The 17787-nt window shown below is 38.4% G+C and overlaps 2 protein-coding genes across 3 annotated transcripts; one reads left to right on the top strand and one right to left on the bottom strand.

The window, feature by feature from the left end:
* Positions 1–1046: 1046 nt before the first annotated feature.
* mat2aa (methionine adenosyltransferase 2Aa) lies at positions 1047–8175 on the top strand. Its single transcript, XM_068706064.1, has 9 exons — positions 1047–1384; positions 2471–2548; positions 3171–3293; positions 3812–3924; positions 4067–4210; positions 4721–4939; positions 5180–5362; positions 5523–5656; positions 5752–8175. Exons 1-9 carry the CDS (start codon positions 1291–1293, stop codon positions 5852–5854), a joined length of 1191 nt encoding a protein of 396 aa, XP_068562165.1. The 5' UTR covers positions 1047–1290; the 3' UTR covers positions 5855–8175.
* Positions 8176–9129: 954 nt separating this feature from the next.
* Positions 9130–14098, bottom strand: LOC137868991 (prosaposin-like). 2 transcript variants are annotated; one of them, XM_068706066.1, is made up of 10 exons: positions 13974–14098; positions 13803–13861; positions 12843–12917; positions 10844–10972; positions 10609–10701; positions 10378–10458; positions 10030–10213; positions 9733–9791; positions 9593–9652; positions 9130–9499 (listed from the first exon to the last, which is right to left on the bottom strand). In XM_068706066.1, exons 1-9 carry the CDS (start codon positions 14026–14028, stop codon positions 9602–9604), a joined length of 786 nt encoding a protein of 261 aa, XP_068562167.1. In that variant the 5' UTR covers positions 14029–14098; the 3' UTR covers positions 9130–9499; positions 9593–9601. The 2 variants fall into 2 exon arrangements, with proteins under 2 accessions (XP_068562167.1, XP_068562166.1); XM_068706065.1 differs by having other exon boundaries at positions 10588–10701; positions 13974–14096.
* Positions 14099–17787: the final 3689 nt, after the last annotated feature.

Raw genomic sequence — 17787 nt, forward strand, 5'->3', positions numbered from 1 at the left:
TTTAAGGGCGGTGGAAGGCTCTAAATGTCTTTAGAATTGAGACAAATTCGAGAATAAAACATTTCATAACCTGTGATGATGCATCCAAATCAGCTTTATTGGCCATTAATGTGTACTCATACAAGTGATTTAACTGGTTTTATGTTGCTCTGTGTACATACTCAGAAATAGACGTGCAGCATACAGTTAAAACAATAATATTTAATTTGCAATGTTCAAAGCGTGCAAAGAGTGCTGGAATAAGGAGTAACGTAACATGTTGCTTGTTTAAGTTGTCACAAACTTTCCAAGTTACAATATTGAGCAGCTTAACCCGGACTCAAGGTGACACAGTTGTCACAGAAACTTGTAATATCCTGGAAAGTTCTTCATACAGATAAAAAAAAAAAATTAGCTGCTCAATTGATTTAGCTGATTCAATTATTTTTTTATTAAAATATTATCTGTTGTTGAATTCATATTTAAACAAATGTAAACATTAAATCAATTATTAGTCAAATGTATTATGAAAGAATGTTTACACATTAGTAAATAAAATGTACAAACAAGATTTAACTATCCTATTTTGGTCCTGTTTAAAAGTAATTTCATTATTTTGTTTTGCAGTATGGATAAGAATTACCTTGTTCAAGATGAAGCTCATCCAAGGAGAAGACATATTTGTCATGTAAAACAATCCTGAAAAAGATTGTTTTGGTTAAACCTAACTAGAGAAGTTATAATTGTGACATGTGTTGTGGAAATGCAAATAAAAAGGCATATCTTTGTTCCTAAACAAAAAGTTGATGGAAATTCAAATGAGGAGCACATTTATGTGTAAACGCTCATTGTGACATATAAATAACATTTCACATCTTTGGCTGTAGGGGGTAGTATTTAGAAAATATGTTCATAAATGTGTTCCAGACCATTTAGTCTGTTTTATATCTCCTATAATGTTCCTTTAAGGAAAATGGGTTTGGTTTTTTTTATAGGCGGCGATCGCCGGATATTTATTTCCCCCTAGCTAGAGCACGCCCATGTGCACCACGTGGTCTGTGCTCAGCAACAACATTGGCTGCAGAGAAAAGCCTCGAAGGGTCTGAAGAAGTTGTTCAGTCATATAAACACATCTGTTTTGTTCCAGTCTGCGCACTTCACCCCTGTAAGCCGAAACTTTGAAGCTACGTACTCGCATAGTGTGCGTGTGAGCTGGAGACCCAGGTGAAGGCTGTAACAACTGTCCGGTTTCTCTACCCCGTGGTATCTGACGGCTAGCTTCGTTAGCTAACAGCGTGTTTATTGGCTAAAATGAACGGACATCAGAACGGTTTCCATAACAACTCGCTCATTGATGAAGACTGCTTCCTCTTCACGTCTGAATCAGTCGGAGAGGGACACCCAGGTAACTGCATGTTTCCTCTCTCCGCATCATAATTAGCCCGATAGCATCCTGTTAGCCTCTGAAACAAGGTCATGCTGCAAGTTACTGTTCGCTCAGCGTGTTGTTGAGTGTCAGCTGTCCACTAAGTCGCTGTTCATCCTCCTCTGTGCCTCTGTCAACTGGTATAAAGTGCACCCACTTGGTGTGGAAGTCTCACCTCTGCATTTAATTCAAACAAGACACACTCCCAAATTAACTGCATACTATTCACAGGCTGGGATGTCGTTATTGTGTCCATTGTGGACATTTAGTTTCACCGTCGTGCTATCAACACTGCTCACTGTTCAAGCTAACACGTTAGCGTGGTTGGTGCCTGTCACTCACATGTAGCTTTACGCTGCTGTCCTAGCTAGCTAGCTAGCATATGGTGTTTTGCTGCGTTTGCATATCACCTGTGATAGATGTGACTTTAATAATAGTGGCTTCAGAAAGAAATGTTACTTTAGCAGACCCACAGAATACAAACATATGAGACTTTAATGTCCTCTGTGTTATTCTGTCCGGTGCCTGCTGTCAAAAAACAATGAGTAATAAGCCTCATAATGGACCATTAAAAAGTAGTTACTTGATTTCCTATGTTGAGAGTTACCCATTGTAAGCTTAATAAGTGCACTTGGACATAGAAAGTAACAGCCATTCGTAATGTGTGCATTTGCCAGTTTATATAACTGGGTGTAACACATTCACATACTTAATAGTTGCTGTGCCTGAAGTGATTTCCACTAATTATATGTTTCAATGTGTTCCTTTATACCAGCACAGCTTTTACAGGGGGCGGATCAGCCTGAATAGTTGGAATAAATATGAAAATAGTTTTTCCATGCAAGAAAAAATTGTTTGATTCATTAATAAACGTTCATTTTAAGAATTGTTTATTCATCTATAAACTAATTCTTAATGTTTTTATTTTTAGTGGAGTGAAGCTTGGTGGATTATCTGATTGCCAAATTTAATTATATATTAAACAACACATAAGTGTTGACACATTGCCATGTTTGTATGAGTGTTTAAAAGAATTCTGAAACATTCCCGTGTGTTATTCCACAGATAAGATTTGTGACCAAATCAGTGATGCCGTGTTGGATGCTCACCTCAAACAAGACCCTGACGCCAAAGTAGCATGTGGTAAGTCTTTAGAAAGCAAAGCAGGCTGAGCATAGAGGCTGGTGTTTATTAAGTATTCAATTACACTTACATATTGCATATTTTGTTTTTGATATGTTCTGATGTGTGTTATGGTTCCTGTAAGGTATAGGCCCATTTCAACCACATTTTACTGGGAACTAGGGAGCTTCTGGAAGCAAGCTCCCTGTTGCAGATGTTATAGTGTTCTCTGATTTCATAGAGGAACATTTTTTTAATGACTTTGATGTGCGCACTTGAATACACTAGAGATGATGAAAGGCTTTTAGGTAGGGCAACTTTCCTGTTTGCTATGACAACCTGTTTAACCAGCGACAGCCATATCAATGAGAGCTCAAAGCCTTTTAAGTGGAACAGTAGATTTCTTCACCTCATATACTGCAGGTGAGTTGTTTTATGTTGTGCTGGACATCATGCAACATAAGCTTATGATTTTAGTGATGGAGCTGCAACAATTAGTCTTCTAATCAATTGAAATAAAATGAATAACCAATAAGTTTGATAACTGACATGTCCTTAATTCCATTTCCCCTCTTTGTTCTTAATGATCTATTATACTTAGTCTCACCCTTACTCCTCACACTGTATGACATTGTGTCCTCAGAGACTGTTGCGAAGACGGGGATGATCCTGCTGGCGGGGGAGATCACCTCCAGGGCCAACGTTGACTACCAGAAGATTGTCAGGGACACAATCAAACACATAGGCTATGACGACTCCTCCAAAGGTACACTGATAACACTTAGAAGATCTTGCTTCAAACTTCAGCATTACTCTGTGCAATGATTCAAGTTTGTGTCAATGTTTATTAAGATTTACACACAAGATTGCATTAAATCTCCCAAAGGGTTTCATCAGTTCTATGAAAGTAGTAGCAGGAACAGAATTGTCAGAATATCTACGTAGTGAGAATGATCCCTGATTGCATTATAAAAAGTAGAAAGTCAATAACCAAGAGTTGGCTATCATTATGCACTGTGAAGACTGAAACAATTTAAATTTTAGAAGTCTTTAGGGTGTGAGTGATCTGAGTAGTGTCTGAATTAGCTGTTTTATTTCCCTATATTGTCAATAAGTGAAGGTAAAACCAGTTAAGCAATTTTGACAGGATGCACTGGAATTTATGTACCTTTTCCAGGTGATATCCTGTTGCGAGCTTTGAAGTTAAAGTTAATATTTGAAGGGGGCTTGGTGAGGGTTGACAGGTGAAACCGGTTCCTTAGGTTCAGTCGTCTTGTTCTACAGGCTTCGACTATAAGACCTGCAATGTGCTGGTGGCTTTGGAGCAGCAGTCCCCCGACATTGCTCAGGGTGTTCACCTGGACCGAAAAGAGGAGGATGTGGGAGCTGGTGACCAGGTCGGGGCGTTCATATATTTATGTTTGTGTCTGATCCACAGCTGGGTACCTGTAGCCAGAAATGGGGTGGTAACCAAGTTCTTGATGTGATGTTATTTTTGGCCTCTATTCATGCTGTGATTTGTGACTGCACCTGTCCCAGGGTCTGATGTTTGGATACGCCACTGATGAGACAGAGGAGTGTATGCCCCTCACTATTGTTCTGGCTCACAAGCTCAATTCCAAGATGGCTGAATTGCGGCGAAATGGAACAATGCCGTGGCTCCGACCCGATTCCAAAACTCAGGTAGGACAAGGAAACGGTACCTCCACGTCCACACAGTCCATCTGCTTTATTTAGAAAATAAAACCCTGAATCAGAATCTCCTTTATTGGCAAAGTATGTGTGCTCTGTCAAGCAATTTGACTAATATTTGATTTCAATGTGTTTTCTTTCCAATTATACATTTTTAAAGACATCGTGCAGAGACATAGTTCAACTACTGTAGATGAGCAACGTCAGTGATTACTTTGATTATCGGTTGATACTTTTTGTTAATTCTATAGGTTATAAGATGTCAGAAAATGGTAAATGCCAATTTGCAAGTACAGAGTGAGGCCAGAGTGATGTCTGAGTTTAAGTCCAAAAACCAAAGCTATTCCATTTACAATTAAATACAACGAAGGCAACTCTAAGGCCTGGGGGATTTCAGATGGATTTTTAGTAAAAACTAAACATCATTTTAGACATTACAATGTAAAGAGCATTAGATTGTAATTCCTTCCACCTTTTTTATTTTTATTTTTTTCCCCTCAGGTGACTATTCAGTACAGACAGGATCAAGGAGCCATGGTGCCGTTGCGTGTCCACACCATTGTGGTCTCAGTGCAGCACGATGAGGCCATATGTTTGGATGAGATGCGCAAATGTCTGAAGGAGCAGGTGGTGAAAGCTGTGGTTCCCAGTGGCTACCTTGATGATGAAACCGTGTACCACCTGCAGCCCAGTGGGCGCTTTGTCATTGGAGGACCGCAGGTGAGACAAGAACGTCTTTAAACTGTGTTTAAGTCACGGCAAGATAAGTGAAATTAACCGATTTCAGTGAACACATGTTGTCCAAGTTTTGACATCTTACTATGTTATCGTACATTCACAAGACAAAGATTAAAAATGCTGTCCTTAAATGCTTTGGTCAAAATGAACAAAATCATGTCAATCAAAAATCATCTTTCTTAAATGTGCATAAACCTCAAAGTCCTGTGTTTCTTCACGCAGGGTGACGCTGGTCTGACTGGGCGTAAGATCATTGTCGATACTTACGGTGGCTGGGGTGCTCATGGAGGCGGAGCCTTTTCTGGGAAGGACTACACAAAAGTAGATCGCTCTGCTGCCTATGCTGCCCGCTGGGTGGCCAAATCTCTGGTGAAAGCTGGGCTCTGCAAGCGTGTGTTGGTCCAGGTGAGCGTACAATAAATCACAGTGTTTAAGGGATAACTTGCCCCAAATCTATGTATTACAGTAGTTGGTAGCAGTTTTTTTTTTTTTTTTTTTCTTGCTAGTTTTTAAAATGTCTCTCCTGTTTCAGCTAAATTCATGATGTGTGCACAATCTGTTTCAGGTATCCTATGCTATTGGAATTGCCCATCCACTCTCCATCTCCATCTTCCACTTTGGGTCCTCCCAGAGGAGTGAGAAGGAGCTGCTGGATATTGTGAAGAAGAACTTTGACCTCCGTCCAGGAGTCATCGTGAGGTATCCTGTGCTGTCTATTTTTAGATGTTAGCTAACAAACATGCAGTTAGGATAACATATGCTTCAGATTTCTGTAAATTATTGTTTTTTTTCAGGGATCTTGACCTGAAGAGGCCAATCTACCAGCGCACAGCAGCTTATGGTCACTTTGGCCGTGACTGCTTTTCATGGGAGGTGCCCAAGATGCTGAAATACTGAACCCCTCATCCTATCTTTGAGTGGGCCTTAGGTGTACTACAGATACACCTGTCTGTCTGTCTGTCTGTCTGTCTGTCTACTCCCCCCGCCCCCGCCCTCCCTTTCTGCTCACACACACACACACAGCCACGTCACCACAGCCTCTACTTCATAAAACCATGACCTTTCTCCACCTGTTAGTTTTAGTTTACTACACATCTTTGTGAGACAACAAAAGTATTTCAGTTGCAGCTATTAAGTTGAACAAGAATGTTGGATAAATTGTGCGTACAGATTTGAGCAGTGCTGCCAGCTTCTATTCATCTTTGTGACACTGCTAGTTATGGGCGGATTGACTTAATCTCTGCAGTATATATTTAAACCATATTTATAGCAGATTTCCAAAACAAGCATATCGGTATTAACCAGTATTGAAGACATTTCTGGTATTCCTCAGCTTTTTAAATTCATAATCTCACTGAAGTTTAGTTATTCAAGTGATCAGTGGTTGGAATCCTATGTTGCTTTTTCTTCAATGACAACATGTTATTTCCAAGTTTAGCATTGCAAAAACATCAACTGCGTCCCCCTCATACCCTTCCCCTCTGTTTTTGAAATTTTGATGGAACAAAGAGGGCCAAACCCTTCTCAATTTATATGAAACCTGCTCATTTCCTAAGTTGTGCTGTCCCTTCAGGCCATTTTTTTCCTGACGTTTTACAGAGAAGTCAGAAGCTGCTAATGACCTTGTGGTTATGTTGGGCTGCACGATGAAATCACTCCATTTTTTATTTTTTTATTTTGTAGGTTTAATGTAATGTGAATGTTCCATATAATGTTAAACGTGTCAGTTCTACTGACCAAGATAAAGGCACGGTGCAGTACTCACTTAACCCTACCTGAGACTGACTCTGGGTGTAGCTACAGAGAAACCCGACTCAGTCGCCTCGGGGGCTGCCTTCATCACACGGCAAAATAATATTTTAATTTGGAGAATGGTGTTTGACTGTTTGTGGGACCTAACAGTTTGACTAGCAAGGAAGGACAATCTACAGATGTGTGCCACAAGATTTTGTATCTAAAAGCTGTTTTCAACTCAGTCGCACATGTTTAGTGTTCCGACACGTAATTATGAGTCCCACTGCTCTTATTGGTAAGACCCGCCCTGTGAAGCTGGTTTAGACGGAGACGATTATTTAAGGTTGGGCATAGACCTCGAGGATTTAGGGTCAGGATAACCAATTGCTCAGATCATAAGACCCGAACAAATTGGGTACCAGTACCTCGTCGAGCATGGACGCCTGGCCAATCCTACTGCTTGAACGCTGCACAGGCCGGGTTTTGCAAAGAAGAGCAGTGTGATTCATAATAAGGCTGTCGTGGCACCTTCAGTCTCACCTGCACACGATGTGAAAGGTGGATTGGCATCGAAGAACATGACAAGTAGAGCCAAAGACCGACCAAGACAGTACACAGTCAGCGTAGTGAATGTAAGACATCGTATTACTGCTCTCGTCTTCTCAGAAGGGTTAGTTGTGTGCACATGAGGACGTGGGACCATGTAAAATGAGTCACAAACATAACGGAATATGTTTCTATTATGTTTGTGGGTTTTGAATCTTCCACTGGAACTGCACGGCAACATTTGCTCTTACAGTCACCAAAAGTGGAAAGGCCTCTATTTTTATGTTCAATGTGTAGGAGTTCCAAAATGAATGTTGAGCTTGCAGCTGAAGCTTTTTCTTTTTAATTTATTAATTTACTTTTTAGTAAAGTAGTTTTTAAAAACAGTCTTTACATTATACCCAATGGAGGGCAGAAGTCTGATACTTGCTGACTAGCCTGCTTGAAACGATCCTGATTTGTTGTTGTCCCTGCCATTGTTCTTTTTAAGGCTTTTTGTCAAGAGCTTAACGAGGAAACTCAGAAAGATGTGTGCCAGGGACTCAGGTCAGATATGACGTTTTGAATACACAGTATATGCCTCCATTGCTTCCCCAGTTGCCCTCCTCCTTGACATGTATCTTCACAATATAGTTGCAGAGATAAGCCTTAGCCAGCTGTGAGGTTGGTATTACAGTTGGTACTTTGTCTGAGCTGTGTGCGCAGTTAGTGTGTCTAAAGATGTCTTCATTGTGTAGCTAGGTGGCGCTGTGTCCTCACATAAAATGCTGAACTTAAGGTTATTTTTTCTACTCTGACAACACTGATATCTCATCTCGAGTCTGGCTCCTCTTTGCTCACCTTGAGTGTACTGCAGAGAAAGCTCAGATAGGATTCGTCAGAGTGGTGCTGAAAGCATTTTAAGTCTGAGTGGTCGTCTGGTGAGATGACTCAACCTCCCAAAGATATATATATATATATATATATATATATATATATATATATATATATATATATATATATATATATATATATATATATATATATATATATATATATATATATTTGTTTCTACAATATGATTGCATCCTCTAGCTCATCCACAGAAGAGACAAATGATCGGTTGGTGTTGTACAGAGAAACCGGCCTGTTTACATGGTCTCCTGTGGAGGGTGTCGAGATGCTTTTTTTTGTTGAATAATTTTTTTTAAATGATTAAAAGTGAGTCTGTTAGTGTGGCGGCTGAAAGTGAAAAAGTGCCTTTCCTCATTTTCTGCAATGCCCTTATCCCCTGCCCCAAATATCGAACTCCTTACCTGCTGAATTGTGTCCTGGTGTCTACCCAGAGGTTGCTGAATCTCCCTCTTCAATAATACATAATGAGGAGTCTAATTTGTTTGTTTCTCTCTGAAACCCTTTAAAAATAAACTGCACTCTTCTTTGTGCTCATTGGCTTGGCTTTTGGCTGTTCATTTTGCATCATAAAGCAGATTCAAGTGATTTCATGTTAAGGTCTCAGTGTACATTGAAAAATTATCATTTGTATATGAAGGTTCTGGCCAACAACAAATGACAATGTTGTATATGGAAACCAAAATGGTAAAACAAGATGGCAGAAGTAGGTATCATTATGATTAAGCTCTAAAGATGATCACATCCTCGGGTAGAATATAAATTGACACAAAACCTTGAGACACACCTTTACGCTCAATGATTTACGTTCTCTTATTTATGTTAAAACTGCAAATACTAAAGTTCAGGTTCAGAAACCTCACCATGGAAGTTGGGCTTTTACTATCACCAGGTTTGGGATTAAGACCACCAAAGAAAGTTACCTTCAAAAATACAGAGTGCTGATGTGAAACTGTATTAGAATGCCAGTGTATGACGTATTCATATAGAGAAGATAAATACATTTTTTTTTCCTTTTTTTTTAAATGCTCCTTTATTGGCAGAATAGAAGACCCATCCAGTGATGTTTACTTAACTACATTAAATGTAGTGAATGAAGCCTTGAAACTTTTTATATAGTGGTTAGTACAAAAGAGTAAAGAAGTTTAAAATAGAAAATTCTCAAGTATACAGAAGTCCTGGTTTTCTTCACTCAATGCAGACAGTAAATACTGAGCAAATTCCAGTAAGATATCAAATCAGTATCAGAAAGAAATGCTGTAAGGCAGAATGTCACAATTGTCAAGCAGTATGAGTAATATTTGCAGTTTGGTGTTGAAAGATCTGAGTCGTCCATGGGCACACCGAGTTTGACTCATTTTTAGGCCCACCCTTAAATAGAAACATTTGGAGACATTTTATGTGAGGTTGTGTGTTCTAGTTTTAAGATAATTTCTCACAAAAATGACATAAAATTCTACCTACCGTAACATTTTAAAGTGTGTTGAGAGGCTTCCAGGCAAATTTCTGACAGTAAAACAGAGTCTGCATAAAGAAGACAAATAGGATCACTACTTAGCATTCAGAAGCCAACCAAGTTCACTGCTTGATAGTCTTTTACTTACTCCACATTTGAAGGCAGTCGTCATGTCTCTGCACCTGTAGGTTGCCAAAGTGCATGGGTCTGAGTGCAAAAAAACAGCGGCATTAGAATGTTAATGGATATGTTGAAAGACAGCAGATCACTACTTTTTTGATAACCAATAAATCGTCCTATATCAAGTAATCCTTTGCTGCTTCCAACTTCTAAAAAAATCTTCTAAAAAATGATGGTCTTCATCGGTTTTAAAGTGGAGGATGGATGAAGTAAGTTATTTGCAGATGAAGCCCTGCACACAACACAGAAGGAGAGGCAGACTGACCTACAAGAGGAGCCTCCTGCCCCTTACACATCTGGATGAGAGTGCAGATGGTCTGAGGGGTGGCGTGGCTCAGGATTGCATCCAGCACCGTCTTGCTGAACTTGCCAATCACGTCCTTGCACTCATCTCGGTAGGTGGAGGGCAAAATATAACAAATCTCCCCCAGCAGCTTGATCAAGGCATCCTGCAACAAGTGACGGAGAGGAAGTTGCATTGTGTCACCCAAAAGTTGTCAGTGCCATCTGGAGGCATTTAGGTGTCTATGCACATGTGTGTCGGTGGTTGTGCAGGACAAAGAGATACTGTGTTTCTGCATATGTGTTCTTTCATTGCGTGAGCGTAACTCACCTCGGTCCTTTCTGTAGGGAGCAAGTCCTCCAAAGTCTTGATCAGGAAAACACAGAAGGTGCATTGTGTTGTGGACTGCACCTGATTGATTCAAACAGCAGAGGGAGTAAAACAACACACACACACACACACACACACACACACACACATACGGCACATATAAATACATATTCTTTTCAAATGTGTTCCTCAAACTTGTACTTTACTGACATTTTCACTTTTCGCAGCAACCTGAAGGGCCTCCATGACAAAATAGCGGAGCATCTTCTCCTCCTTGTCACAGGAGCCACAGAGTCCAATGACTTTGCAGACCTCTGCTGGTTTCTGCAGCGAAAGAGATGTGTTGAAGATAGACATCTCATCAGGAACACACCGACAGCAAAGACTACAGCATGCACTCGTACTTTTTGTTATTTCTTATTCTGGGGAAACTCAACTAAGACGATTAATTCAGAATGCAACTTACTACGACACCAGCAAGGAAGTTGATGACCAGTGGGAGCATCTTCTCCACCTCTTCTTTGCAGAGTTTAGCAGTACTAGCTGGTCCAGGCAGGTGGTCACACAGATTTTCAATGCCATCCATCATCTTTTTCTGAAAAGAAGCGCTGAATTAGGTGTGTGTGTTCTTTAAGCAATATAATATTAATATTATTGACATAAATCAGGATTTTTGATTTTAGGAGACATGCAACAGCTTTCACTCTTTCAACCTATATCAAAGGTCAGAGGATTGAGTGAACAGTTTAAGTGCTATTATTGATAACATACTACAGTTGTTCTTAATTGAATAAATAATTTCCTGAATTGTCTCATATGTTGTTCAATGAGTTAGTTTTCTTTTCTTAATGGTTTTCTTAAATCACATAGTTTGGACTGGAGATTACAGTACCTGCTGAAGTTGCAAAACATTAAACAGACAATAAGATAGTGGCGTACCTTGTCAATTGCATTACCTCTTTGAGCAACAGGTGCAATGCAAAGCCAGTTGCATTATGACTGGTCAAAATTACCCTTTAAAGGAAGAGTTTTAGCTTCCACCTTTGAGGCAAAAACTTACACAACAAGCATAAAATATATATTAATAAACACCAAATAGTCAGAAAATAACTTAATTTATTGTACTCAATAATTCATTATAGCAAGAGTACATTTTATTGGACTTCATTTTTTATTTAATTTATTAGTTTCTTGTACTTTTTCATGACAAATGAAGCAGTCACCAGTCCCCGCCCCCTCACCTGTCAGCCAATCGCGTGCCTCCTAGCAAGCTCATCAACGAGTTGTTAGCTAGCTAGCTCCAAACAACAACAAAAAAGAGAGAAAACTATCTTTTTGAGTTGTTTCCTTCTCCGAAGAACATCATCAGAGTCACAAAGCAGCCCGAGGTAACTGAAAATACAAGCGAGCCTCTGCCGTCAACAACAACGTTCACTTTAATAACAAATAAAATTCCTTGTCTTTTTCTTTCTTTGTGCCTGGTGTTTATTTACAGTCGCGGATATTTGATTACTTCCGCATTGTTGAGGCTGAACGTAACAGGAGCTAGCTGGCTAAATTGAAGTCTTTGTGACATTAGGAACTAAGTACATTTTAAAACCTTGCTTGAATGGAAATACAATTTTAAAAAAATTCAGAATTAGTTGAATTTGTATTTGCTATTTCACCATATATTGGTTCCTTTATGTATTTCTCCATATGATCAAAGTTATCAATTCCACAACGTCTTTTATGTCTTTAACACTATTTATTTAATTATATTTATCATGCACCCCTAGTGGTATCTAAGCATGCAAATGTGGAAGTTTTATGTGATTTGTTTTGTGGTGCTCATAGCAAAATTACATTTTACAAACCACATCTCTGTGTAAAGACCTTGTTTACAAGCAAGGTGTGAAATTTAATTTAAAAATTTTTTTTTTTCTAATCACAGCTATGCAATCCAAACTGACGTTTTTTTCCAGCAAAATAGAGGTTAAGGTGAGTGGTAAAATGTCTTTTTATGATGATATGCGGTGCAAAATGGTTAAAGAAAATCATAGAAATTAACCAATTTAAGTTTTCTTTTTTTGGACTCAGATGAGATTTCTCACAGACCCGATGAAATTCAGAGGAAAGAGGATCTTTGAGGTCAGGTGAGAAACCCAAACTGCCTGTGAAATTTCATTTCAACTTTTTGTTAGACAGAAAATAGGAAGTGGCTTTGCACCAAAAAGAAAAGGGGACCTTCACTTGTTGTGCTTGAATGCCCTGAATGCACCACTGAATGTGAAGAATGGGCCTCAACTAATAAAAGAACAGGTGGAATTTAAGGTGTTTTTTATTTAATGAAAACTATTCAGCCCCAGATCTTAGCAAGCATTTGAGATAGCACAGTGTGTATTTTAATCTTGACTTGTGAATATAGAATCAATAATATTAGTCCTCTAGAATGTCTTTGCTGCTTAGTCCACTATTGTACTCACCTGGAGGTCTGCATTGGAAAACAGGTCAGCAAGGAGTTCAAATATTTGGGTGCAGTCCTGGCAGACGTCCCCAGTCTGGTTATAAAGTAGAAGTCACATAATGAAAATTAATCAACACTTTAAACTGATTTAATTGACATTGTCATTTAATTGACACACACTGGGGGCCTCATTCTTGGTTGTTGCATGCATGAGATTTGTGAAGGGGGTACTTATTGTGTACAACACTGTGTATTGTGTTTTATGAGGAAGACACTCGTGTGGCTGCACCAGTTCTTCTAGATTAAAAAGTGAAACTGTAAAATAGACATGTGAAAGGTTTTTTTTCAGTTTTAAATATTCTTTGAGTGGAACTGTGCAAAATTGAAGACACTTCCTGTTTTTGAAGAAATGCAAATCTCAGTTCTCACTGTGACGGTTGACCTCCCATTCTGTATCTATAAACTAGCTCAACCTATGACATGTATTTACATATATGTAATCATAACATGCACTTTTATACTTGAATATTCTTTTACTTTGATACTTTAAATACATTTTGATGATAATACTTCTGTAATTTTACTCAAGGATTTTAAATGAAGTACTTTTACTGTAATGGAGTATTTTATTACCGTATGAGTACTTTTACTTAAGTAGAAGATCTGAATATTTCCTCCACCACAGTAAAATATGGCATTAAATGCATTATAACACACACTTTTAGCACTCAATATACAAAATACTTTCATAAACCATTTCTATGAATGAATGGAAGATTCCTGAATTTCTTGTAATTTAATATATTTTTTACTTGAAGTTATATTTGTTGTTTGGTAAGTCGTGTCTCAGTGCATTCTTAATCGGTAAGATAAGGTGTATACACATTATACTTTGAAGCTGCACATTGTAAAATATGTGTCGTTTGTTGTTCATGTTTTGAATGCAATATATAACAAGAAATCTAAATAGTAAACTTACTGCTCTCAGGGCATCTGGAACATTTTGCAAACCATCGATGTTGAAAGCCGAAGTCAGAGCTGCAGGGGGAAATATTCATCAATAATAATCTTCATTGTAATGTCTCATCACTTGACTTTTTACTCTTCACTTCATAATTCATCATCCTAGTACAATTAATTATAGTCTCACCACAGGCTTCAAAACAAACGAAGAGAAGCAAAGCGATCTTGAGCGAGGCCATCATCTGTTATTTCCAGGCTTTAGTTGAATGTCCTCCCTCTTGAGGTCTGCACAGGGAACTGTGTGTGTACTGAAGCTTATATTTGACAGGGCCCACCACCAAGATATGATTTGTTTTCAGCACAGAGGAACTGTTTTTTTTCTCTGTACCTAATATTAGTCAAGTTTCATATTCAGTTCCTCACACCAAGGTGCACATAACTTTAGCATATTAGCATTCAGCCTCAAAGTGCATATATTATTATCATTATTATTATAGATTACTGCAGTAAATAGATTATTTGACAATTATATATCATCTTGTGAGATAAAAGCCTAGAAGACGTTCAAATCAAGGACTAAAAACTATATTAAATACCTACAATTGTACATAACATGTTATGATGTTGTCAGGGTTGCATGATATGTAGCAGCAAAGTGCTGTCCCATTGGTATTTACACCATTTCAGGCCCTTACAGCCTCTCACACAATTGTTTTTAGTTAAGTCCCTGAGGGTTCAGGGTTTCAGGCTTTAGAGGGGACATTGGGATTGGGCCTGTGAATGTTTTTTAGGTTTTACAGGGCTGCTTTTCTGGTGCCACCCTCAGGCTAACCTTAGCGTTTGTTGTCCACATGGCAAGGGTCTGATAATAACAAATCCATCTCCAGTTTTTCTTGTGTGTACTGAGTGGTATAGCCTCAAATGGTCCCAGCCTGAATTACCTCAAGTGCCCTGGATTAACTGTGTACGTTTTGGTGCCTAAAGACCATTTATCTTGATTTGGAATGTCCCGGAATATGTCTCTTGACTTATCTTTATGACCAGTACTTTATGGTCGAGCAAGTGTGTCATTCCAGTAATTCATATCTCTGCAGCAGCTTTCAGAGAATTGTGCCAATCTTAAATTGTATACTATACAGTAACATAAACCAGCTTGAGGTGACTATGTTGGCTATTTGTGCACTTAGCCAACGTAGAATTGTACTTCCTGTTGAGCGTACAGTTAGGTAAGCGGCCTATAACACACTTTAAGAGGAAGTACAAACAAGAGGTGCTGAACGACACTGATAGTATATCACATTGTTCATGTGTCGCTGACTGTTTCAAAGTATTTGCCGTCACAATGGTTGTCTTGGAATAATAGTCGGCGAAATTCCGTGACAGCATTGCAACATGTTGTTCCACTAGTAGTTTCTTCCTTCTGACTTTCCAAGGTGCTTTTTGTTTGTGTCAGCTTTGCTTGTGTAATCTTTTTGATATTCTGCACATTTATGCTTCCTTCTTAAATCTGAATATGCGACAGAAGACGTTTAAGAAGAGCTCCAGGTGAAACATAAGCTTTTCTTCGATTAGTGTGTTTTACCTGCAACATGGAGATGCTGGAGCCTCTTTGTCTGTGCTGTTTTCGACTGTTAACGATCCCCATGAAATATAAACCAAACTTTACCTTTACAGTCTCACTCTGGGCTGTAAATGTCTGTAAATGTCTGTAAAAGTACAAACATCTCTTCTATATTTGTACTTGTCCGCTTATTGTTGAAACAGTCCACAGGGATTTTGAAACACAGAGGAAATGAATAGCTTAGTTAGATATGTACACACAAATTAAAGCTTTATTGACACTACAGGAAATATTTAGATTTTATCTCTAACTCCTAACTTGACATTTCAGCAGATTTTGATTCCTTAAATGCTGACTAGTTGGTCATTCACCAGAAAACAAAAATCCTATTACCTTTACCTAGCTCTGCTGGCCATCTTCCCAAACTTTTCATTCAGATCAAAAAGATGAGAAGGAAAAAAAACTAGTAACTTCAGATCCTTGCTTGGCTTAGTCACTTGGATAAATGTAATGACGGCAAGGAAATATCTGTATTTGTGTGTAACAATCATGACCAGAACCTAAATATCAGTTCATTTATTTAAAAAAATTTGAATGTAACTAAGCATTTGAGAGTGTAAATTCAATTCAATTTATTTTGTACAGCCCAAAATCACAAATTACAAATTTGCCTCAGAGGGCTTTACAATCTGTACACATACAACATTGTCTGTCCCAGGACCCTCACATCAGTATAGGACAAACTCCCCCAAAAATCCCTTTAACAGGGAGGAAAAAAGGAAGAAACCTTGGAGAGAGACAGAGGAGAGATCCCCTATCAGGATGGACAGAAGTGCAACAGATGTCATGTGTACAGAATGAACAACATCACAGAGTTACAACACATTCAATGCATGTGACAGAAATTATTCATATAATGAGAGTAGTAAGCAGAATAATGATGGAAGAATTATGACTACTAATAAATGTTCTAGTCTCTGTAATAGGATGTAATGGTCAATGGTGTCAAACGCAGCACTACGGTCTAAATGCTAAACATGTCAACATGTGAATCCAAAAATTGGTGAATAAAGGGAGGACAAACAGATGTCTCCAATTAGGCTTATTGCTCTCTGAACTGAGTTGGTCTTTGTGTGAAAAAAGGAAATATACATGAAAAAAACAATGTGACCTTTTGTTCCTCAAACTGGCTTTTAGCAAGACATAACACAGTTGTGTTTCCACTCGGGTCACATAAGATGCATTGACTTCTGTTTATTTAATGGCATGAAAAGCCAAAATATTTGTTAATGCGTCGGTAAAGATGATAAACCTGTTTAGAAAAGAGTTCCCTGTTGTAAGAACAAATACCCAAACACTTCTCGGCTGTGCGTGCAAGCTGATGCTCATATTTGCTAACCTCAATCATTTTGGCTTTCACCGGGATGAGTGGAACTCAGACAGGAAGTCTATTAAATGAGAAAGCTGCATTTTTCTTTGCTCTTTTACTGCCAAGTTTGTCTTTTGTCCATGGATGTTTGCTGGAGAACTGATGTTTAGTGCTATTTTATATTCATTTGCTTTTGTGCAAATTGTGTCTATGTTCATGAGGCCTCAGGTTTGCACATGGATGGACACATAATGTTTTTTGAAAGTGTTTAATGAAAGTGATTGGAGTCTAATGAAAGTGATTGGAGTCTAATCACAAATAGTATAAGATTTCCTGCATGCTGGAAACTCTTTTTAGTGTAATCAGTCTGGTGGAAGACACCTTGAATGCATTATCTCTGGTGCCAAGTACACTGCTTCCTTATTATTTTCATTGAACAATTTCTAAACCAAGGGACCAGCATAAATGACTCATGCATTGTCCAGAACAGCTCTACTTCCTGGACCATGGGTAATTCCTCATAAAACTAACAGGACTATGAGGCATTCTTACAGCTCCACCTCACTAAATGTTCATCTGCAAAACCTGGTGTTTTTCAATTTGAATATATTATTGGTTATGATATTCTTGTCCTTTTGATTGTACAGAATTGTTTGCTTGCGAAAGCAGAATTTGCCAGCACTCTCTTGTCAAATACACAGAGACAGCTGTCTAACCAATTCACTGGAGAAATAGGATTTCTTGCTAAACTCTGAGGTTGACTAACAACATTTCAGCCATTGCTGTTGGTTTCAGTTTTTTATGACATCCTTCAAAGAGGGAACTGGAGACGATTAGTGCAACTGTCCTCTGGATGTTGCAAACTCGATGTTCTGACAGAAAAGTGACCCTGGACTTTGTTAACGAGCAGGCAAACTGAAAAAAAGTGATGTAAAATATTCTTTCTTCTGCATAAAATCGTTTTGTTCATCATACATTTCCTTTACATATTAAACTAAAGTACTTTCGATCACTTGTAGTCACTCACTTGCATGATGTGCAAGATTTTTATTTATTTTTTTATGTCTGTAC

This window comes from Cebidichthys violaceus, unplaced genomic scaffold (genome assembly GCF_023349555.1).
Source record: "Cebidichthys violaceus isolate CVI_PGR_0920_01 unplaced genomic scaffold, fCebVio1.0.p SCAF_12, whole genome shotgun sequence".
NCBI classification, from domain to species: Eukaryota; Metazoa; Chordata; class Actinopteri; order Perciformes; family Stichaeidae; genus Cebidichthys; species Cebidichthys violaceus.

What these genes read in the sequence shown, in the direction of transcription:
- mat2aa (XM_068706064.1), top strand. Translation starts at nt 1,291, where the DNA reads ATGAACGGACATCAGAACGGTTTCCATAACAACTCGCTCATTGATGAA. An exon ending in GCAAGCGTGTGTTGGTCCAG is followed by an intron (nt 5,363 to 5,522) that starts GTGAGCGTACAA and finishes AATCTGTTTCAG; the next exon opens with GTATCCTATGCTATTGGAAT. An exon ending in CGTCCAGGAGTCATCGTGAG is followed by an intron (nt 5,657 to 5,751) that starts GTATCCTGTGCT and finishes GTTTTTTTTCAG; the next exon opens with GGATCTTGACCTGAAGAGGC.
- LOC137868991 (XM_068706065.1), bottom strand. Translation starts at nt 14,028, where the DNA reads ATGATGGCCTCGCTCAAGATCGCTTTGCTTCTCTTCGTTTGTTTTGAA. An exon ending in TTCCAGATGCCCTGAGAGCA is followed by an intron (nt 12,918 to 13,802) that starts GTAAGTTTACTA and finishes CTTTATAACCAG; the next exon opens with ACTGGGGACGTCTGCCAGGA. An exon ending in TCCCTACAGAAAGGACCGAG is followed by an intron (nt 10,214 to 10,377) that starts GTGAGTTACGCT and finishes CACTTGTTGCAG; the next exon opens with GATGCCTTGATCAAGCTGCT.